Source organism: Haliotis cracherodii, unplaced genomic scaffold (genome assembly GCF_022045235.1).
Source record: "Haliotis cracherodii isolate W230 unplaced genomic scaffold, xgHalCrac1.p SCAF_4, whole genome shotgun sequence".
NCBI classification, from domain to species: Eukaryota; Metazoa; Mollusca; class Gastropoda; order Lepetellida; family Haliotidae; genus Haliotis; species Haliotis cracherodii.
The window spans coordinates 39,295,318-39,315,368 of NW_027266297.1; the positions used below are offsets into that span (position 1 = coordinate 39,295,318).

A 20,051-nucleotide genomic window follows, 5' to 3' on the forward strand; every position below is an offset into this window, starting at 1 on the left:
TGTTTTGTTTTTTTGTTGGTTGGTTAACGCCGCATCGGAAATATTTCAGCTATATGACGGCAGTCTGTAAATAATCGTGTCTGGACCACACAATCCATATCATGAGCATCGATCCATGTGTGCTTGGCTGCTGGTACTCGTCCGGAGTTATGTCGGTTTTATAGTGCTAGTCCACTACGATACCATGTCCCAGTTTAACATACAGTAAACTACGGTTATAACGAACACAAAGGGACTACTAATATTAGTTCGTTATAACCGTAGTCCGTTATAAGTACATAAACAGCATGACTACAGCAAGTAGTCGGGACCAAAAAGTAAGTTCGTTATATCCGTCAGTTCGTTATAAGCGTGTACGTTTTAACCGTAGTTTACTGTACTGACATACTGAGCCGATCTGGTCTTATTTTATCCCCTTAATGCCGAGCGCCAGGCAGGGCAACAACAAGTATAATTTTTGCACGGAATGACTGCGTTACGCGGTCAGGGGATCGAATCAGTGGAGGAACAATATTAAATAGGTATATGCGCCTCAACAAATCTCGAAGACCACGTGTTTTTTCGGTACATCGACTCTTGTTACGCCAATTATTCAGGCGCATTATCGCAATGTAGCAGAGCATGGAGTCATCCCAAAGATGACATCCTTACCTTGTCAGCTTGCTGACGGGGGAACGAGTCAAGACCGTAGACATTTTCCACTTTCCTCGATACAACGAACAGGGACATAAGGCACAGACACATTGCTGATGATAACCAATTCACATCTTGGATTCAAACCCGTGACTAACGGACTAAAAGACACGACCAAGGGGCACAACTCCGAAGCCCTATAAATCCCAGGTGCACCCGTTTCTCCACAACATATGAATAAATGGAAGGTAACTCCAGCCCCTCGAGTACATTATTACAGAGACCATATAATAGAGGGACGGCCCTCCCCAACAGTTTGTCATAAACCTTCAGCGCTACGGTCTGGCATGTAACTGATACACCCCGACACCCTGCTGTTAATTCTCCCTGTACCGCTGCAGATGCGCTATTATATTATATCATATTATATTATATTATATGGTCTCTGATTATTACTAATACCCGTTTAACCTAGTTATCTTTAACTGCGAAACCATACCAGGAAGTCAACCAACATGCAGATGAATGACAAATGGAAACATATTTTAAATACTTTCAAGTTTTATTTTCAGTGTGGATGAGTCCGCTACATAAGGAAATAGAAAATGGCGTTCTGACGTCACTGTAATGTGGTCCCAGCCCGGTTGAAGAAGGCAATGCGGTAAGTGGCGTATATTTCTTAGTTTGTTTTGTTTGTTTCGATATTTGAAAGCTGTTTTATGTTATTGTTTGCATTGTGAGTGTACGTTTCGTTTTTGAACATCGATTTCGCCAATTGTTTTGGGGTGTTTTTAGCTGTATACTGTTAGGCACACGTGTCATTGAGCCGGGTCTTTCAGATATACTTGAGAAACTGACAATGTCATGCTCATACGGGAGAGCAGATATGATCACCTTGGAGATCACCTTGTATTTCAAGTAAAGTTTATCTCATACCTCAATCAAATACGGATACTTAATTTGCGATTTCAGTGAGTAAATATTTCCTTGTTTCCTAAGCCGTTTCGTGAAACTGTTTTATAATCATTTCTTATCTTTCGACCGCCGACAGTAGCACAGCTTCCATGTTTTATCTACCTAAAGGGGGGCACGGGTGGCCCAGTCGTTTAAGGCGCCGCGATTCGCTGTGCAGAGTTGCGTCCCTTGGGCACGCCAGAATCCTATATGATTGTGGGTTCGAATCCTGATTCGCCCCGATTATGTTTCTAGGTTTGTCAGCACCATACCCGTGCCCGTGGGTTTCACCGAAGTGGTAAACGTCTGAGACCTGCGTCACTTCGGGCTTTCCTCCCACATTAAGCTGACACGCCTTGATAGAACTGGAATACTGTTAAAAGCGGCGTTAAACCCAACTCACTCACTCACTATCTACCAAAAGACGAACTTTCCTCGTCGTTAAATGCATCTTAAGATTCACCGGCCTATTATTCTTATTGTTTAATCAATATTTTGACATTTCCACTGCTGTTAGGCTGTCTGTATTTTTTCTGCGTTTCCCATCTCCCGGACGCCGTCAATATTCCTTCCGACGTGAATTGATAAAAAGTTATCTTATCTCAATTTAATATATAAGTTCCCTTACTGTAATAACCTTTTAAAAGTATTGTGTTGAAATTAACATAGTATAATCGGACGCTTTAGTTTCGTTGTTATTCTCGGTATGAAGTATTGTCAAGGGTTTAACACGTGTGTCTTGTGCGAGTGTCTAAGTGTTTACGCGTGTGCTTAACGTATACACTTATACCTAGTACTTATACCCATTGTCGTGTTTCCTGTATGAATTATGTTCTCATCTCGGGACAATGCACTTGTTTATATTTCCTTACTAAATATTTTCAAAACGATCATGTTAATTATAACCCATCAATAAAAACGTGTCTGATTTTGGAGAACTTTCTTATTTGCCAACCTCTAGAACGCCAATCAAACAGTAAGTGTCTGATTTCTTAGGGGCGGTGGTGAATGGTAACGGTGAAAGCAGTCACGCAGATCACCTGGGTTTGAGTCCCCACGTGGATACACTATATCATGACGAAGCCCATTTATGTCGTATGTCGTGATAGTACTGGAGTTAATCCACTTTCAGCGACATACTTTTGGCTGTTTGTTCGTCTGTTTGTTTGTTGTATAACGCGGTTTGTTCGTCTGTTTGTTGTATATCGCGGTACTCAGCGTTCCAGCTATTTGACGGCGGTCTGTAAATAATCAACTCTGGACCAGACAATCCAGTGATTGACATCATGAGCATCGATCTACGCAATTGTTTTTTTGTTTAACGCCGCAATCAGCATTATTCCAGCTATATGACGGCGGTCTGTAAATAAACGAGTCTGGACCAGACAATCCTGTGATTGAGATCATGAGCATCGATCTACGCAATTGGGATGCGATGACATGCATGAACCAAGTCAGCGAGCCTGACCACCCGACCCCGTTAGTCGCCTCTAACGAGAAGCATAGTCACCTTTTATACGGCAAGCATGGGTTGCTGAAGACCTATTCCACCCAGGATCTTCAGCGACTCAGTGCACACTTATGTAAGTGTCAACCATGGGCTTTAGACTTGGTCCCTAAGGACGTATGTTGGGCGATAGGCGACGATTGCGGATTGGGTGGTCAGGCTTGTTGACAAATGGGTACAATGTGTGAAGCCCATTACTGGTGTCCCCCGCCGTGATATTGCTGGAACATTGCTAAACGCGGCGTAAATATAGCAATATTCCAGCAATATCACTGCAGGGGACACCAGAAAAGAGCTTCACACATTGTACCCATGTCTGGAATCGAACCCGGTTCTTCGGCGTGACGAGCGAACGCTTTAACCACCAGGCTACCCGACCTTGTATTCAAAGAAACCCAACTCACTCACGTACTCTTGGTATTTTTCAGTCATGATTGCAGAGTATTGTCTGCTAGGAGGTGTTTCCCTCGTGCTTGGGCTACTGGTCAGCGCGATGTGTCTTTCTTGCCGAAAACAAGGAAAGTCCACGTGAGTTTGGTCAAATGGTTTTCATTATCATAAAGTTAGCACAAACCGCACAAAAAAAATATATATATTCAAGTCAGTTCTTGTAAATAAACACGTCAACAACAATAAGAACTCTTTTCACAGACTGGCTACCTAATCATAAACACACGAAAATTCGAAATCAGTGACATGGTTTAACATAGTAATACATCACAAGACAGTCAGCCTATCAGGAAACTGTGGTTCGTTAGTGGGCGTGGCCTTTTTCTTTAAGGTTTATTACTTGGTTAGCCAATCAAGTGCCACATATTCAAGAACAAATTATTTAAAATTATGTAAAAGAATCGTGAATATATTGTTAATATTTTAATTCCAGTGAAAATGTTGGCAGTTTCCAAAGGCCGTCGACATCCGACGAAACTGATGGCATCGTCCCTAACATTGTGCTCCCCCCTAAAGGTAACGAGAAAAGCACATCCTTCTCTTCCTCACTGTCCACCGTGTTTGCTTCCCCGACTGACCAGATGACGCAGTGTCCTGCCTCTCCTCCCGCCTGCCACCCAGGTGGCGCCACCTCCAACGACATCGACTTCGACGACAACCAAGACCCCTGCAACCTCGACTGCCCCCTGTATGTGGAGTCCTATCCTTTATGTCGATCGGATCCATCCACCCAGTTCCGTATGGACTCCTGTGGTGATTCGACTCAAGAAACACTTTCGACTTCCTTTGTGGCTTTCTGCGACGAGAAAGGATCCGATGACACTTTTTACGACTATCCACAACACAGCATTCCAGTTTCGTTCAAGAAATATGCCTATGGAGCCAGCTGTAGCAGCAGGTTGATGCCGACATTTGAGACAACAGACGTTATTGTCCACCCCGAACCTACTCCTTGGAAGAAGACCAGATCTGCGACAATGCCTGTAGAATGTCCAAGCTTCTCGCCATATGGTGATGAGCTGATCGATGAGGACAAAGAAGAAAATGTTTATGAAGAATTGGACGCGATAGACGTCAAATCCGATAAAAAAGCAAATGGAAATGACCGTTTCGATCTCGAACGTGCGCCAGGTCGAAAAAATACTAAAACGAAGCATATAAAGTTGTCTTCAAATGTGTCAGTCAGTCGCACATTGCCAGCAAATTGTGAAGTTACGTGCCCGCCGCCCTGCACAGGGCCTTCGTACGTCAACTTTAAGGGACGTATACGAAGCTGGAAGCCCCCATCTGACTAACAATAAGAACCAAACTATCACCCTGACTCAAACTTATTCTTCGTCAAAGTTACTACGTATATCCCTGGTGACTGCGCCAAGATAACCCGAAGTCCCTTTGACAAACGGAAATCCCCCTGATAATAACTCCACTAAAACCCGAAGTCCCCTTTGGCAAATGTAATCCCCTGATAATATCTCCATTGAAATTCTGAGGTCCCCTTTGGCAACGTTACAAGCCCTGATAATATCTCCATTGAAATCTGAAGTCCCCTTTAGCAAATGTAATCCCCTGAGAACATCTCAATTTAAACCTGAAGCCCCCTTTAGCAAATGTAATCCCCTGATAATATCTTCATTAAAACCTGAAGTCCTCTTTAGCAAATGTAATCCCCTGATAATATCTCCATTAAAACCCGAAGTCCCCTTTGGCAAATGTAATCCCCTGATAATATCTCCACTAAAACCCGAAGTCCCCTTTGGCAACGTTACAAGCCCTGATAATATCTCCATTGAAATCTGAAGTCCCCTTTAGCAAATGTAATCCCCTGATAATATCTCCACTAAAACCTGAAGTCACATTTGGCAACGTTTCAAGCCCTGATCATATCTCCATTAAAATCTGAAGTCCCCCTTGGCAAATGTAATCCCCTGATAATATCTCCATTAAAACCTGAAGCCCCCCTTGACAACGCTACAAGCCCTGATGCTATCTCCATTAAAATCTGAAGTCCCCTTTGGCAACGCTACAAGCCCTGATAATATCTCCACTAAAATCCGAAGTCCCCTATAGCAAATGTAATCCCCTGATAATATCTCCACTAAAACGCTACAACGCTACAAGCCCTGATAATATCTCCATTAAAACCTGAAGTCCCCTTTAGCAACGCTACAAGCCCTGATAATATCTCCACTAAAATCCGAAGTCCCCTTTAGCAAATGTAATCCCCTGATAATATCTCCACTAAAACCTGAAGTCCCCTTTGGCATCACGCCAACACTAAGTTCCCCCTGTTCAAAGTTACTGCCACTGATTATTGCACCACCATATATACAAATTCCTCTGTTGACAAAGTCACTCCCCCAATTATTGTACCATCACAGCTAAGAGTCCCACTTTTCCAATGCTGATTGCACCACCACAAACAAAACTTCCTCTCTGCCAAAGTTACCACCCCTAAGATGATCTTAACCCCCATACTTTAACATAGGCTTACGATAGTCTTAGCGCTAAGATCACTTTGTGCAAGTGGGCCCTGGTATTCTACCCCAACCAGAAATTCCTTTTTGCCATGGCAACAGTTTCCAAACTATCATGTCTTGTATATTATTTGATCTGTTTGTTTCAACGCTGTTTGTTTTCATCACCAACTGTGTTCTGATTTTCTGTATGTTTATTCATCTGGATGAACATGATCTCAGTCCAGAGACGTATTCTAAACATATACAGTAAACTACGGTTATAGCGAACACGCTTATAACGAACTGACGGATATAACGAACTTACTTTTTTGGTCCCGACTATTTGCTGTAGTTATGCTGTATATGCTTATAACGAACTACGGTTATAACGAAATACAATTAGTAGTCCCTTTGAGTTCGTTATAACCGTATTTTACTGTAACTAATTTCTTGTCAATTCTTCATTCGTGTTCAACGGATGCACTGTACAGAACTGCGATCTATTGTAAATATTTCATAAAGAAATGGCTACGTGTAATGAAATTGTATTGATTATTTTTCAAATAAAACTTTTCGAATTGGGTTCATAATGTTTTAAATATTTACCAGTAATCAATGGTGTCAATGCTGATCCACAACCTCTGAGATGGTTACATATTTATAGTATCTTTGGAAAGCGCGGCTGGTGTACATGACGTTAGCGAGTGAGTGAGTGGAACAAATAATAGCCCCACCGTTCCAAGAATATGTCAAAACTGAAACTAATTTTCTTGTGAAAGCGGGGATTCTTAATCAATAAGGTATTGTAATTATGACTATAGTGGTTAAATTTTAAATGTCAATGATAGACAGTATATCCATCTATATGTCGCTTAAAAATACCAGATTACACTGAATGTGCTGCCCCAAAGTTTAACAAATACCTCGGAGTTGTACATTCTCATTAACATTCAGTTCTTTTACTCGATGGAAATGTCTTTAGATCTTCCCGCAGAGGGGACCACAGGTGGTCGCTGTGCAGAGTTGCGTCCCTATGATTGTGGGTTCGAATCCCGGTTCGCCCGTATTATGTTTCTAGGTTTTTTTAGCACCATACCCATGCTCGTGGGTTTCAGTAAAGTGGTAAACGTCTGAGACCTGCAACACTTCGGGCTTTCCTCCCACATTAAGCTGGCACGCCGTGATATAACTGGCATATTGTTCAAGGCGGCGTTAAACCCAACTCACTCACTCACCCTTCTGATTGTAATGAGATTAAAGATTTTAAAAACTAATTGGTCTAAGGAGTAACGTACTGCATGTTTTGATAATTCAGGATTGATTCCTATTATGCTAAACCACCCTTGAGAGATTTCGACGGAAATGAATCACCCTTCAACGGAAATGTATTAGTTCCCGAAAGTTCCCGAGGCAATCGATTTCAGGACGTTTTCATATGATAATATAATCACAGGCGGAAGTATTTCAAGCCATCTTAAGTATGACAGTAAAACATCACGGAAACATTAAAATGCGTCTGTCCATATACTCTTAAAAAAGTAGGGGAGGGTGATTGGGTGGGAGGATGACTGGGTGGGAGGGTGTCTGGGTGGGTGGCTTGGGTGGGAGGGTGACTGGGTGTGTGGGTGACTGGGTGGGAGGGTGACTGGGTGGGTGGGTGACTGGGTGACTGGGTGAGAGGGTGACTGGGTGGGTGGTTGGGTGGGAGGGTGACTGGGTGGGAGGGTGACTTGGTGGGAGGGTGATTGGCTGAGTGGGAGAATGACTGGGTGGGAGGGTGACAGGGTGGGAGAGTGGGTGGGTGATTAGTTGGGTGGGTGACTGGGTGGGAGGGTGATTGTCTGAGTGGGAGAATGACTGGGTGGGAGAATGACTGGGTGGATGGGTGACTGGGTTGGTGGGTGGGTGGGTGACTGGGTGGGAGGATCACTAGGTGGATGGGTGACTGGGTGGGTGGATGACTGGGTGGGAGGGTGACTAGGTGGGTGGGTGACTTGGTGTGTGGGGGATGGGTGGGTGGGAGGGTGACTGGGTGGGTGGGTGACTGGGTGGGTGGATGCCTGGGTGGGATGGTGACTGGGTGGGAGAGTGACTGGGTGGGTGGTTGACTGGGTGGGTGGATGACAAGGTGGGAGGGTGCCTGGGTGGAAGGGTGACTGGGTGGATGGTTGGGTTGGAGGGTGACTGGGTGGGAGGATGATTGGGTCGGAGGGTGACTGGGTGGGAGCGTGACTGGGTGGGTGGTTTGGGTGGGTGACTGGGTGTGTGGGTGACTGGGTTGGTGGGGGATGGGTAGGTGACTGGGTGGGAGGGTGACTGGGTGGGTGGGTGACTGGGTGGGTGGGGGATGGGTGGGTGCCTCTGTGTGAGGGAGCTGTGATTCGAAAACAATAAATTGTCCTAAAAAATTCTTAAAAATAATAATTGTGCTTTAGTTTCTACTTATTATACAGTGACCGTCTCCGTGGTCTAGTGGTAGAGCGTCCGCCCGGAGACCGGAAGGTCCGGGGTTCGATCTCCGGCTGCGTCATACTAAAAGACGTGAAAAGTTGGCACTTGTTGTTAGCCCTGTCTGGCGCTCGGCATTAAGGGGCCAAGGACTGGTCGGCTCGGAGTCAGTATACCGTGAGAGTGCGGCATGATATCTCAGTGGGCAAGCAGCCACATACACACACGTTCATGCACGTCGCAATATAAGTGCAATAATCTTGGACGCGACGTTAAACCCAATTTTACCTCACCTTATTATACAGTATGTTTTTCTTTATTTCATTCATCGTTTATGTTTGAACTTGTGTTTGTGATTAGCAGACTTTGAAACAGGTACCAGCAAACCAAAAATGTTGACTATCCACTCCCTTCAGGGCGTCCGTTGTCAACGACAAGAGTACAGGACCGATTGACCTGAAACCGGACTGCGAAATCGAGATCAAACGGCGAATCAAATTGGTGCTAACTTTCATCTGGCTACTGGAGTGCGAGCTACTGGTCAGACAATTAGAAATGCTCGACCGCCACGTGTTGTGCCACCCTTGCAAATCGACATATTGCCAACTGACGTCAATGGTGTACGCAACGTCGAAACTGGGGCAATCGACGCTGGTCACGTGTCATGTTTTCAGATGAGCCATGATTCACTTTGTATTTCCTTGATGGGCGCGGTCGTGTCTGGCGACGTCGAAATGAACAAGTCAACGTCAACCTGAGACCTCATGACAGATTGGCGGTGGATCGGCTATGGTGTGGGGTGACTTCACTGTAACTGGGCGAACCCTACTCCATTTTGTGCAAGGGTCACTGGACAGTAGTGTCAGAACAACATATTGTCCCGTTTCAAGGAGTGTGGGTCGACGTTTTGTCTCTCGGGACGTTGAACAACATCCATAGAAGGCCATGGCCAGCGATGAGCCCAGACCTTTCCTCCATTTAACACGTCTAGGACATGATACGGAGACGTGTACGTCAACGTCATAGGCCGCCGACCACGTTGCCTGAACTTGACAAGGCGCTGTATGAGGAGACTCTCTCAAATCTGTATTGGAAGACTCATACGCAGTATGCCTCGTCGAGTGAATGAATGTTTGACAAATCGCGCCGTTATTACGCACTACTGATCCAAAAACGTCAACGTTGAAATTGCCATCTTACCCCTGTCGTCCTTCAAGATCGTTGGCGGTCATATCATCTACTGTCACAGTTCACTACCGGTTGTAATGTGTTCGTAGTTTGTTCATTATTATCATACAACTATTACTAGAAACTAATATATCTTACAATTTTGAACATTTAAGTTTTTTTCCGAGTATTCTCCCGTTTGTTTAAGAGTATATTCGAAGGGCACAAAGAAGCAGTAAAATACATACAACTAAAATTTATGCTCTTGTAGTCAGTGCCTGGCTCTTGTGTAGAGCCATCTTCCCGAGGCAAGTGAGTTAACTGACTATAAAAGTCCAGTGGAAAATGGACTTTTGAAGTCAGTTAAATCTCTTGCCTCGGGAAGATGGTGTAGAGCAGGCCATGCTTACCCTTTTCGCGTACACCTGATGTCATCGATGATTTTCAGTGATCCATGCACATACTTTTCACGGCTATCTTTCCCTTTACGCCCAATGGAATCTGTTTCGGCGGAAAACAATCTCATTAAAATCAGATCTTAGTTCTCGCTACCGCTAAACAAAGATCTGAAGACATCCCATTAGGGGTCATGTCAGACCGACCTTGCGCGTGCTTTACGGCACTAATTTCAAATTGGCGACTACACTTCGAAACATATTTTGACAAATTTGAATCCTGAACGAAAGAACATTCTGTAATGGCTAATAGATGGTCTAGATTGTATGGATTCAGTCGTTAAACCCGTAACTATCGTTCGAGGTTGCATGAATAGAAATCACATTCCGACTGTCACTTTCATAATCTGGTAAGCGATGCTATGATTGGTCGGATGAAAGGTCGTTCTAACGTGATCCCTAATGGGATGTCCTCAGCAGTATAGCTAAAGAGATTGGGCGGAAAATCGAGACTGGCTATTCTCTAGCCTTGACGCTTTGTATATTTTGTGAAAGACCCACTACGAAACAACTTCAAGTAACAAAAAAATCAAAAAAAATCAAAAGACCCAAAACGACAAACCTCAACTTTAAGAAAAAGACCCACAGATCCAAAATGCCTTCGAATGGTACTGAGATTTGAATGTGAATGTATTAACATTTCCTTCTTCGTTTTAATTTATTGGTGACACGCTGTTTTCAGAAAGTCATGGTAACACAGTAAAGGAAGTTACAATAACGAAAATGAAACACACTGGCTTGCCTGGCCCACTGTTCTATTTTTCACAAAACCAAATCGCGGAAATATTAAACTGAATATCTATAAATTATTATTTTCACATTTGTCACCATCGGGGAGTTGGGCATCAGTTTCCTCTGAAGAAAGTAAGTAAAACGTACTTTTTTGGTATATATTTTTCAATAGAATGTTTTAATAATTAATGTACTATTCTGATCTGTTGATATAGATGCAACGTCTAAATACCATAATTACATAAAATGATCGCACGCAATCACACCGTGTTAGCAACAGATTCTTAATGGCGGAGTGGGGAGGGAGGGGAGTAGCCAAGTGGTTGAAGCGTTCGCTCACATGGGTACAATGTGTGAAGCCCATCTTAACAATGATATTAGTGAAGCGCCATTGTTAACGGGTATCCGTATTTTGTAGTTTTAAATTTATAATATACTCAACAACAAAAGTTCCTGTGACACCAATATTTGAGAGTATTTTTCAAACAAGTAAAGTTTGGTTTTCAATATTGTAGTACATGTATGGAATCAAGTCACAAAAACGCAACTGCTACAGAAAAGCATGCATTCCATGCAAAAGTTGACTTTTATGCAAGCCCCATGCATTTCACTACCCAAGAATGGGTATAAAAACATGTGCGTTAACGGGATTCCATATGCTTTGTTTAGCATCGTGCTGACAACAACCATTCAGAAAAAACAACAAAATTACGCAATTATTCAACATTACGAAATGCCACGCCTGTCCGAAAATGAGCGTCTGCGAGCCATTGGTATGCTTGAAGCAGGATCGAGTCAACGTGATGTTGCAAGACAATTTAACGTCCACAGAAACACCATTTGGTGTTTCTGGCAACGTTGTCAACAGACGAATGTAGTCAGGGACCATCCACGGAGCGGCAGGCCACGCGTAACCTATAACCGACAAGACAACTGGATTTGAACAACACACCTACGAAATCGATTCCAGTCAGCAACAGTGACTGCAAGAAGCATCCCTGGCCTTCGACGAATATCTTCACAAATCGTACGTCGTCGCCTCAGATGTGCAGATTGTCGCCAGAAGACCCGCCAAACGTCCCATTTTGACAGGAAACCACCGTCAAGCACGTCTACAGTGGTGCAGACAGCGTCTACGCTGGACGGTCATGCAGTGGGGACAAGTTCTATTCACTGACGAGTCTCGTTTTCACCTCAGCCACAGCGATGGACGGATTTGAGTGTATCAATCATTGTCATTGAAGAACATCGGTTCGGGGGCGGCAACGTTATGGTATGGGGTTTGATTACAGCAAGACAGAGGACCCTTTTGATAGTGGTAGATGGAAATCTCAATGGACAGCGCTACCGCGACGAGATCATCGGCCCTGTTGTTCTACAGTTTTTGCGTCGTCATGGCCCAGGCATCACCTTTCAACATGACAACGCCCGGGCTCCTATTGCTCGACTTGTTCTGAAAACAACTTGAATGTCATCCCCTGGCCGGCTCGCTCCCCTGATCTCTCACCAATCGAGCACATGTGGGATGAGATGAATCTGCGCCTTGACGTCAACCACGTGTTCCACAGACACTTCAGGAACTTCGAAACATGCTCCAGCAGATATGGACAGATATTCCACAGGACTTTGTGCGACGCCTGGTCCAATCCATGAGACGAAGATGTGTTGCTTGCATCGCAACCAGAGGTGGACACACAAGCTATTGATTTGTAGATTGACCTTTTGGCATGTTCATGTTTTTTTAATATATGAAATCACGCATTTTCTGAAGTCAGTATGGCAAATTAAACCATTTGAACACTTACAGGAGTCCTTTATCTGTTGCAAACCGAAATTGTTTCAGATTTGGTAAAAAACATAACTTTGCATTAAATCTTTTTCAATGACATAGGAACTTTTGTTGTTTAGAATATATATGGTAATGTATTTGGCAGGGGTGGATACAGGATTTTTAAAAGGGGTGAGTGGGTGAATAGGAACACAATGTGTGTGTGTGTGTGTGTGTGTGTGTGTGTGTGTGTGTGTGTGTGTGTGTGAGAGAGAGAGAGAGAGAGAGAGAGGGGGGGGGGATATAACTGTCACACTGTAAGCGGAGGCCCAATATCCCATTACACGACCTCTGTCACCGTTCACCATATCCTGTTAAGGAAGTTCATTACTTTCACTCTTAATTTCCACGAAACAACATTTCGTCCGCACTCACCACTTTGAATATAATATTCTTCATGCGAACTCTTCAGAATTACATATACAACATTACTCCTGATCTTAATGACTTAATGATCATATGACCTTCCCTGAAGGTATTTTTAAAAATTACTTCAGATTAAAGTACCCAGAATGTGACACGTAACATCAAATAATCAGATCACAGTAGTGAGTTTCTCGCCGCTTTTGGCAATATTTCAGTATTATCGTCACGAGCGACACAATTATTGACTCCTATAGCACGTTGAACTCGGACTCTCGACGCGACGAGCGAATGCTTTAACCACTGTGACGACTAGTCTACAACCCCCAACCCGACCCTCCCCCACCCTCCCCACACCCTCCCCGATTATATTAACCAGCATATGAGCCCTGCAGAAATTAGCACACATAGCATAGTTTCTTTACCAAATTGGGGCGGTCGGGTAGCCTAGTGGTTAAAGCGTTCGCTCGTCACGCCAAAGACCCGCGTTCGATTTCCGACATGTGTAGTATGTCTAACGTCCATTTCTGGTATCCCCCGCCGTGATATTACTGGAATATTGCTAAAAGCGGCGTAAAACCATACTCACTATCTCACTTTATCAGATTGCATTTAACAATATACGACTCTTCAAAGTCCTTTACCATACATCTTTGGAATGTAGTTCCTATATTTTCCTCTTGAGACTGGAACAACCATACACACATCACATTGTAGAGGGCCCACTGATTCCCGGCAGAAAGTTTGTTGTTTAACACCGCACTGCGCAATATTCCAGCTACATGGCGGCGTTCTGTAAAAGGCATTCCAGTGATTGGTGAGGTGAGGTGAGGTGAGGTGAAATGGGGTTTAACGTCGTGTCCAAGATTATTGCACTTATATAGCGACGTGCATGCATGTGTGTGTGTGTGTGGCTGTTTGTACTAGTCCGGACTGATGTTGATTTATAGTGCTAGCCCACTGAGATACCATGCCACAGTTTAACATGAATACCCCACTCAGACACAGTATACTGACTCCGAGCCGACCAGTCCTTGTTTAGCCCCTTATTGCCGAGCGCCAGATAGGGTAACAACAAGTACCATCTTTTAACGTCTTTTGGTATGACGCGGTCGGAAATCGAACCCCGGACCTTCCGCTCTCCGTGTGGACGCTCTACCACTAGGCCACGGAGGCGGTCCATTCCAGTGATTGACGATATAAGCATATATCTATTGGGATATGATGATATGCATCAACCAGTCAGCAAGCCTGACCACCCAAATCATTTATTCAACTCTTATGACAAGCATGGGTTGGTGAATACCGATACTAACCCGCATCTTCACCGGGGATTATCTGGTTGCAGTTAACTGGACGTCCTTTCTACACAGTGTAGTATATGAAGCCCATTTTATTGTAGTGCTAAATCAATACTCAAGCGCTATCTAATATTGTGATGGTTAAATATGAATATTTGTCAAACAATAAATCTACCTCGTACGTTACATAACTGTCTACCACACAATAATTTTACTTCACGTGTGATTGAGAAATTGTATCACGATGGTTAAATGTGAAATTTGTCTTTAAAACACAGATGAGTGGGTACCAGGTAGGATGAGATGTAATGTGATGGTAGCCTTCTAGCGCACTAAAGGCAGCTTGGATTGTATACTCCCTAGGGATATGAGATTAAAATCAAGTGCACTCTGACCAATTATTATTATAATTTTTAGATGCCTCTCTACGCCTGGTCCGACATCGTGGTAGCTGCCGCTTTCTGTGCAGTGGTTGCCCTGACTACATTGATATGTATCCGTTGCCAGGCGAACGCCAGGTAAAGTGTAGAAAGGACCCTTAGCAAAAGATTCTACACCTACACTGTTGCATCTAAGCACATTCATATACATTGCAGCGTAAACACAACTGTGTGATCTACTTGACACAAACTAAACACACATTACATAGTAAACATAATATACGTTCTACTTGACACAAACTAAACACATATTTCAGGGTAGACACAATCTACGTTCTACTTGACAGAAACTAAACACACATTACAGGATAGACACAATTTACGTTCTACTTGACAGAAACTAAACACACATTACAGGGTAGACACAATTTACGTTCTACTTGACAGAAACTAAACACACATTTCAGGGTATACACAATTTACGTTCTTCTTGACACAACCTAAACACACATTACAGGGTTGACACAATTTACGTTCTACTTGACACAAACAAAACACACATTATAGGGTAGACACAATGTACGTTCTACTTGACACAAACTAAACACACATTACAGGGTTGACACAATTTACGTTCTACTTGACCCAAACTAAACACACACATTACAGGGTAGACACAATTTACGTTCTACTTGACACAAACTAAACACACATTACAGGGTAGACACAATTTACGTTTTACTTGACACAAACTTAACACGCACATTACAGAGTAGACACACCTCTGTGTTCTACTTGACACAAACTAACCACATATATTACAGAGTAGACACACCTCTGTGTTCTACTTGACACAAACTAAACACACATTATAGGGTAGACACAGCTGTACGTTCTACTTGACACTAACTTAACACACACATTACAGAGTAGACATACCTCTATGTTCTACTTCACACCAACTAAACACATACATTACAGAGTAGACACACCTCTATGTTCTACTTCACACCAACTAAAAACACACATTTCAGGGTAGACACACGTCTACGTTCTATTTGACACAGACTAAATACATACATTACAGAGTAGACACACCTCTACGTCCTATCTGACACAGGCTGAACACATACATTACAGAGTAGACACACCTCTACGTTCTATTTGACACAGACTAAACACATACATTATAGAGTAGACACACCTCTATGTTCTACTGAGCACAAACTAAACACACACATTACAGAGTAGACACACCTCTACGTTCTACTGAGCACAAACTAAACACACACATTACAGAGTAGACACACCTCTATGTCCTATTTGACACAGACTAAACACATACATTATAGAGTAGACACACCTCTATGTTCTACTGAGCACAAACTAAACACACACATTACAGAGTAGACACACCTCTACGTTCTATTTGACACAAACTAAACACACACATTACAGAGTAGACATACCTCTATGTTCTATTTGACACAGACTAAACACATACATTATAGAGTAGACACACCTCTATGTTCTACTGAGCACAAACTAAAAACACACATTACAGAGTAGACACAGCTGTACGTTCTACTTGGCACAAACTAAACACACACATTACAGAGTAGACACACCTCTACGTTCTACTGAGCACAAACTAAACACACACATTACAGAGTAGACACACCTCTACGTTCTATTTGACACAAACTAAACACACACATTACAGAGTAGACACACCTCTATGTTCTATTTGACAAAGACTAAACACATACATTATAGAGTAGACACACCTCTATGTTCTACTGAGCACAAACTAAACACACACATTACAGAGTAGACACAGCTGTACGTTCTACTTGGCACAAACTGAACACACACATTACAGAGTAGACACACCTCTACGTTCTACTGAGCACAAACTAAACACACACATTACAGAGTAGACACACCTCTATGTTCTATTTGACACAGACTAAACACATATTTTATAGAGTAGACACACCTCTATGTTCTACTGAGCACAAACTAAACACACACATTACAGAGTAGACACAGCTGTACGTTCTACTTGGCACAAACTAAACACATACATTACCGAGTAGACACACCTCTACGGTTTACTTGACACAAACTATACACACACATTACAGTGTAGACACACCTCTATGTTCTACTTAACACTAACTTAACACACACATTACAGAGTAGACACACTTCTATGTTCTACTTGACACAAGCTAAACACACACATTACAGGGTAAACACAGCTGTACGTTCTACTTGACACAAACTAAACGCACACATTACAGAGTAGACATACCTCTATGTTCTCCTTAACACAAACTTAACACACACAATTCAATTCACAATTCATTTTTGAGTAGACACAGCTGTACGTTCTACTTGGCACAAACTAAACACGTACATTACAGAGTAGACACACCTCTACGTTCTACTGGATATAAACTAAACACCCACTTTACAGGGTAGACAGTCCTTCACACAAACACTTGGCAGAATCATAGACGTCATATCCTTTGATAACTTTTTGTCACATCTGGTGTCCATATGTGCGCTTCTTTCGCTAATGTTCTATCACAAAGAATATGCTTCAATCATCTCACCCATCTGGAATCGAACCCGGGTCTTCAGCCTTAACCTTAAGACATCGCTATCACCCCGTCATAATATAGTAATTGCACATACTTAAACCATAACATTAAATAAAAATGATTAAAGTCGCATTACACATCAGGATATCGAAAATAAGAAACTTACAGTTGTTTAATCTATTATCGGTCTTTCTAATGCAGTATTAACACTTGCGTAACAATAAATCAATACCCGTAACCAGATAAAGTGTTTCAATGGCCTCGTTTACTTTTAGGAGGAAGGCACATACGGAAGCCAACAGGTCTGATGTAGAAAACCTAAGTATTCGCTCTTCCGCACAATTAGGCGGCAAACAGCAGCACCAAACGGAAGATGCTGGATACATCAACGAACTTTCGGCCTCAGTAGATGAGGCAGATCTGCACGGAGATAAAGACTCTTCAGACGTGCAAGCTGATGAGAAAGACGACGCATGTGTTCCCCAGCGGAGAGAGTCAGAGATATCTCTTGGAGAAGACCCATTACCACCGGTATGCGGAACAATTGACCAATTCCGACAGTCCTATGGTTACATCTGCACGAATCCCTTAGTTAGGCCTATCCCAGCAGCTGCTGAAGCAGGGTCACGTCAATGTCCAACAGGAAACGACAGCTTGAAGTCTGATGTCTTCTTTGATGCTTCATCTTCTCAGTCAGGTGAGTTGGGAACGTTAGCAAAGTGGATACGCGACATACAGAAGATGAGTGATGTAAATCCAGTAGATTATCCAGGAGAACGAGGCAGTAGAGAAATAGCGAAATCGTATGATGCCAGCAGCGAAGATAGCTATACCACTGCTGTCGAGTCGTCTGAAGAGATTGGTGAGGATTCGGGCATGAAGGTTGTTAATGAGAAGCCACCAAGAAAACGACGAGTGTCTAGGAAGTCAAGGTCGTTATATCTTGCCAATTCACAGAATAAGAACCTGCGAGATAAGACAAGGAGGAATGCCACATGGAGCCCTGGCAAGCACATTCGTGAAGGACAACCTTCTAGTTCTTCCTCCGTGGGTTACAAGTCTGGTAGTTCACAGGATCTCGGAGCCGAAGCATTGTGTGAGGCTGAAATTGAGCCATTAACAGATGATGACCCCATTTACACAAATGTCTCTGGATTGTCTTATGAAGCACGTAGACATCAATTCGCTAAAGAAAGAAAACCACAGCCAGGGACAGAGAGTCTTCAAAAAGGGAAAGATACATCACACCCTTTCGTTTGCAGCTTAGTACTAAGGGATGGCATGTACCTTAGATCAGAATCAAGTTCAAGTACTGGTATGTCGCTACCTCCCAGATCAGGTTCTTATCAGGATATTCTGATGAGAGAGCCAGATGCTGAAATCGATGGCGCCAAGAGAAGGCCTCCTAAAAAACCTGCAAGGAATCTGTCACACAGTATATCTCTTTTTGGAACACCCGCCCTCAGCCCTTGTAGTGTCCCTATACACCCCAGATCATGTCATATCCCTCCCCCCCAGCCGTGTTCAAATGAGGTACAGTATGTCAACTTTAGGGGTAGTCTTAGAAGGTAGGAACGTCCTAAAGGGTCTGTCAATGGATGTTGTAAGGGGTGAGGTGAAATTGGGTTTGACGTCGCGTCCAAGATTATTGCACTTACGTAGCGACGTGCATGCACATGTGTGTGTATGCCTGCTTGTACTAGTCTGGAGTGATGCCGATTTATAGTGCTAGCCCACTGAGATACCATGCCGCAGTTTAACATGAAAACCCCACTCGGACAGAGTATACCGGTCCTTGTTTTAGCCCCTTTTATGTCGAGCGCCAGATAGGGTAACAACAAGTACCATCTTTTAACGTCTTTTGGTATGACGCGGCCGGGGATCGAACCCCGGACTTCCGCTCTCCGGGTGGACGCTCTACCACTAGACCACGGAGGCGGTCTGGATGTTGTAAGACGTTTAGTATGCGTGTATATTGTATGCTTATTATATTACTGAAACATCGGTTAACGATAATCCAACACGAACTTTGTGCGGTGGCTGTCTGTCAGCGGTAACGTATGTTAAAGGGGGACTATGCTTAATGGGGGGGGGGGGTTGGTAAGGATTGCGATTGTGTAATCAAGACAAGATCTTCGTCACTCCAGAAGGGGGCACGGGTGGCCCAGTCGTCTAAGGCGCCGCGGTTCGCTGTGCAGAGTTGCGTCCCTTGGGCACGCCAGAAACCTATAATTGTGGGTTCGAATCCCGGTTCGCCCATATTATATTTCTAGGTTTGTCAGAACCATACCCGTGCTCGTCGGTTTCACCAAAGTGGTAAACGTCTGAGACCTGCATCACTTCGGGCTTTCCTCCCACATTAAGCTGACACGCCGTGATGTAACTGGAATACTGTTAAAAGCGGCGTTAAACCCAACTCACTCACTCACTCACTATGCTTGATGTGCTTGTGCCGATGTCCGGGTAATGTCTAGACGTTGTAATTGTTACAGTGACTCAAACTAGGAAATTGATACACATAACTAGTTTCTGCTGACAGACGAAGTGGGATTTGAATGAGTTGTTGGACTGACAACTGTACCAAGTCCCTCTTTAATGACATTCCTGTCATTACTTACATAAGCCCTCGTGGGGATTCCGGCTTAGAATAGGTCCCTAGCAAATCACCAGGTCGAAAGTGGCGACCAAATCGATCGGATGGTCAGGGTCGGTGACCTGCCTAATTGTGTGTCTTCGTACCCAACAGCGTGGATCGTTGCTCATAATGT

At 43.5% G+C, this 20,051-nt stretch overlaps 2 protein-coding genes across 2 annotated transcripts; both read left to right on the forward strand.

Annotated features, from left to right (window-relative positions):
* Nucleotides 1–1,233: 1,233 nt before the first annotated feature.
* LOC139478992 (uncharacterized) lies at nucleotides 1,234–6,577 on the forward strand. The gene is made up of 3 exons (XM_071261714.1): nucleotides 1,234–1,294; nucleotides 3,523–3,622; nucleotides 3,978–6,577. Exons 2-3 carry the CDS (start codon nucleotides 3,525–3,527, stop codon nucleotides 4,837–4,839), a joined length of 960 nt encoding a protein of 319 aa, XP_071117815.1. The 5' UTR covers nucleotides 1,234–1,294; nucleotides 3,523–3,524; the 3' UTR covers nucleotides 4,840–6,577.
* Nucleotides 6,578–10,915: 4,338 nt separating this feature from the next.
* LOC139479982 (uncharacterized) lies at nucleotides 10,916–19,350 on the forward strand. Its single transcript, XM_071262941.1, has 3 exons — nucleotides 10,916–10,934; nucleotides 14,712–14,812; nucleotides 17,559–19,350. The coding sequence occupies exons 2-3, from the start codon at nucleotides 14,712–14,714 to the stop codon at nucleotides 18,853–18,855; spliced, it is 1,398 nt and encodes a 465-aa protein (XP_071119042.1). The 5' UTR covers nucleotides 10,916–10,934; the 3' UTR covers nucleotides 18,856–19,350.
* The last annotated feature ends 701 nt before the right edge of the window (nucleotides 19,351–20,051 follow it).

Coding starts and splice junctions, on each gene's coding strand:
- LOC139479982 (XM_071262941.1), top strand. CDS start 14,712: ATGCCTCTCTACGCCTGGTCCGACATCGTGGTAGCTGCCGCTTTCTGT. Junction 14,813..17,558: donor CGTTGCCAGGCGAACGCCAG/GTAAAGTGTAGA, acceptor GTTTACTTTTAG/GAGGAAGGCACATACGGAAG.
- LOC139478992 (XM_071261714.1), top strand. CDS start 3,525: ATGATTGCAGAGTATTGTCTGCTAGGAGGTGTTTCCCTCGTGCTTGGG. Junction 3,623..3,977: donor CGAAAACAAGGAAAGTCCAC/GTGAGTTTGGTC, acceptor TTTTAATTCCAG/TGAAAATGTTGGCAGTTTCC.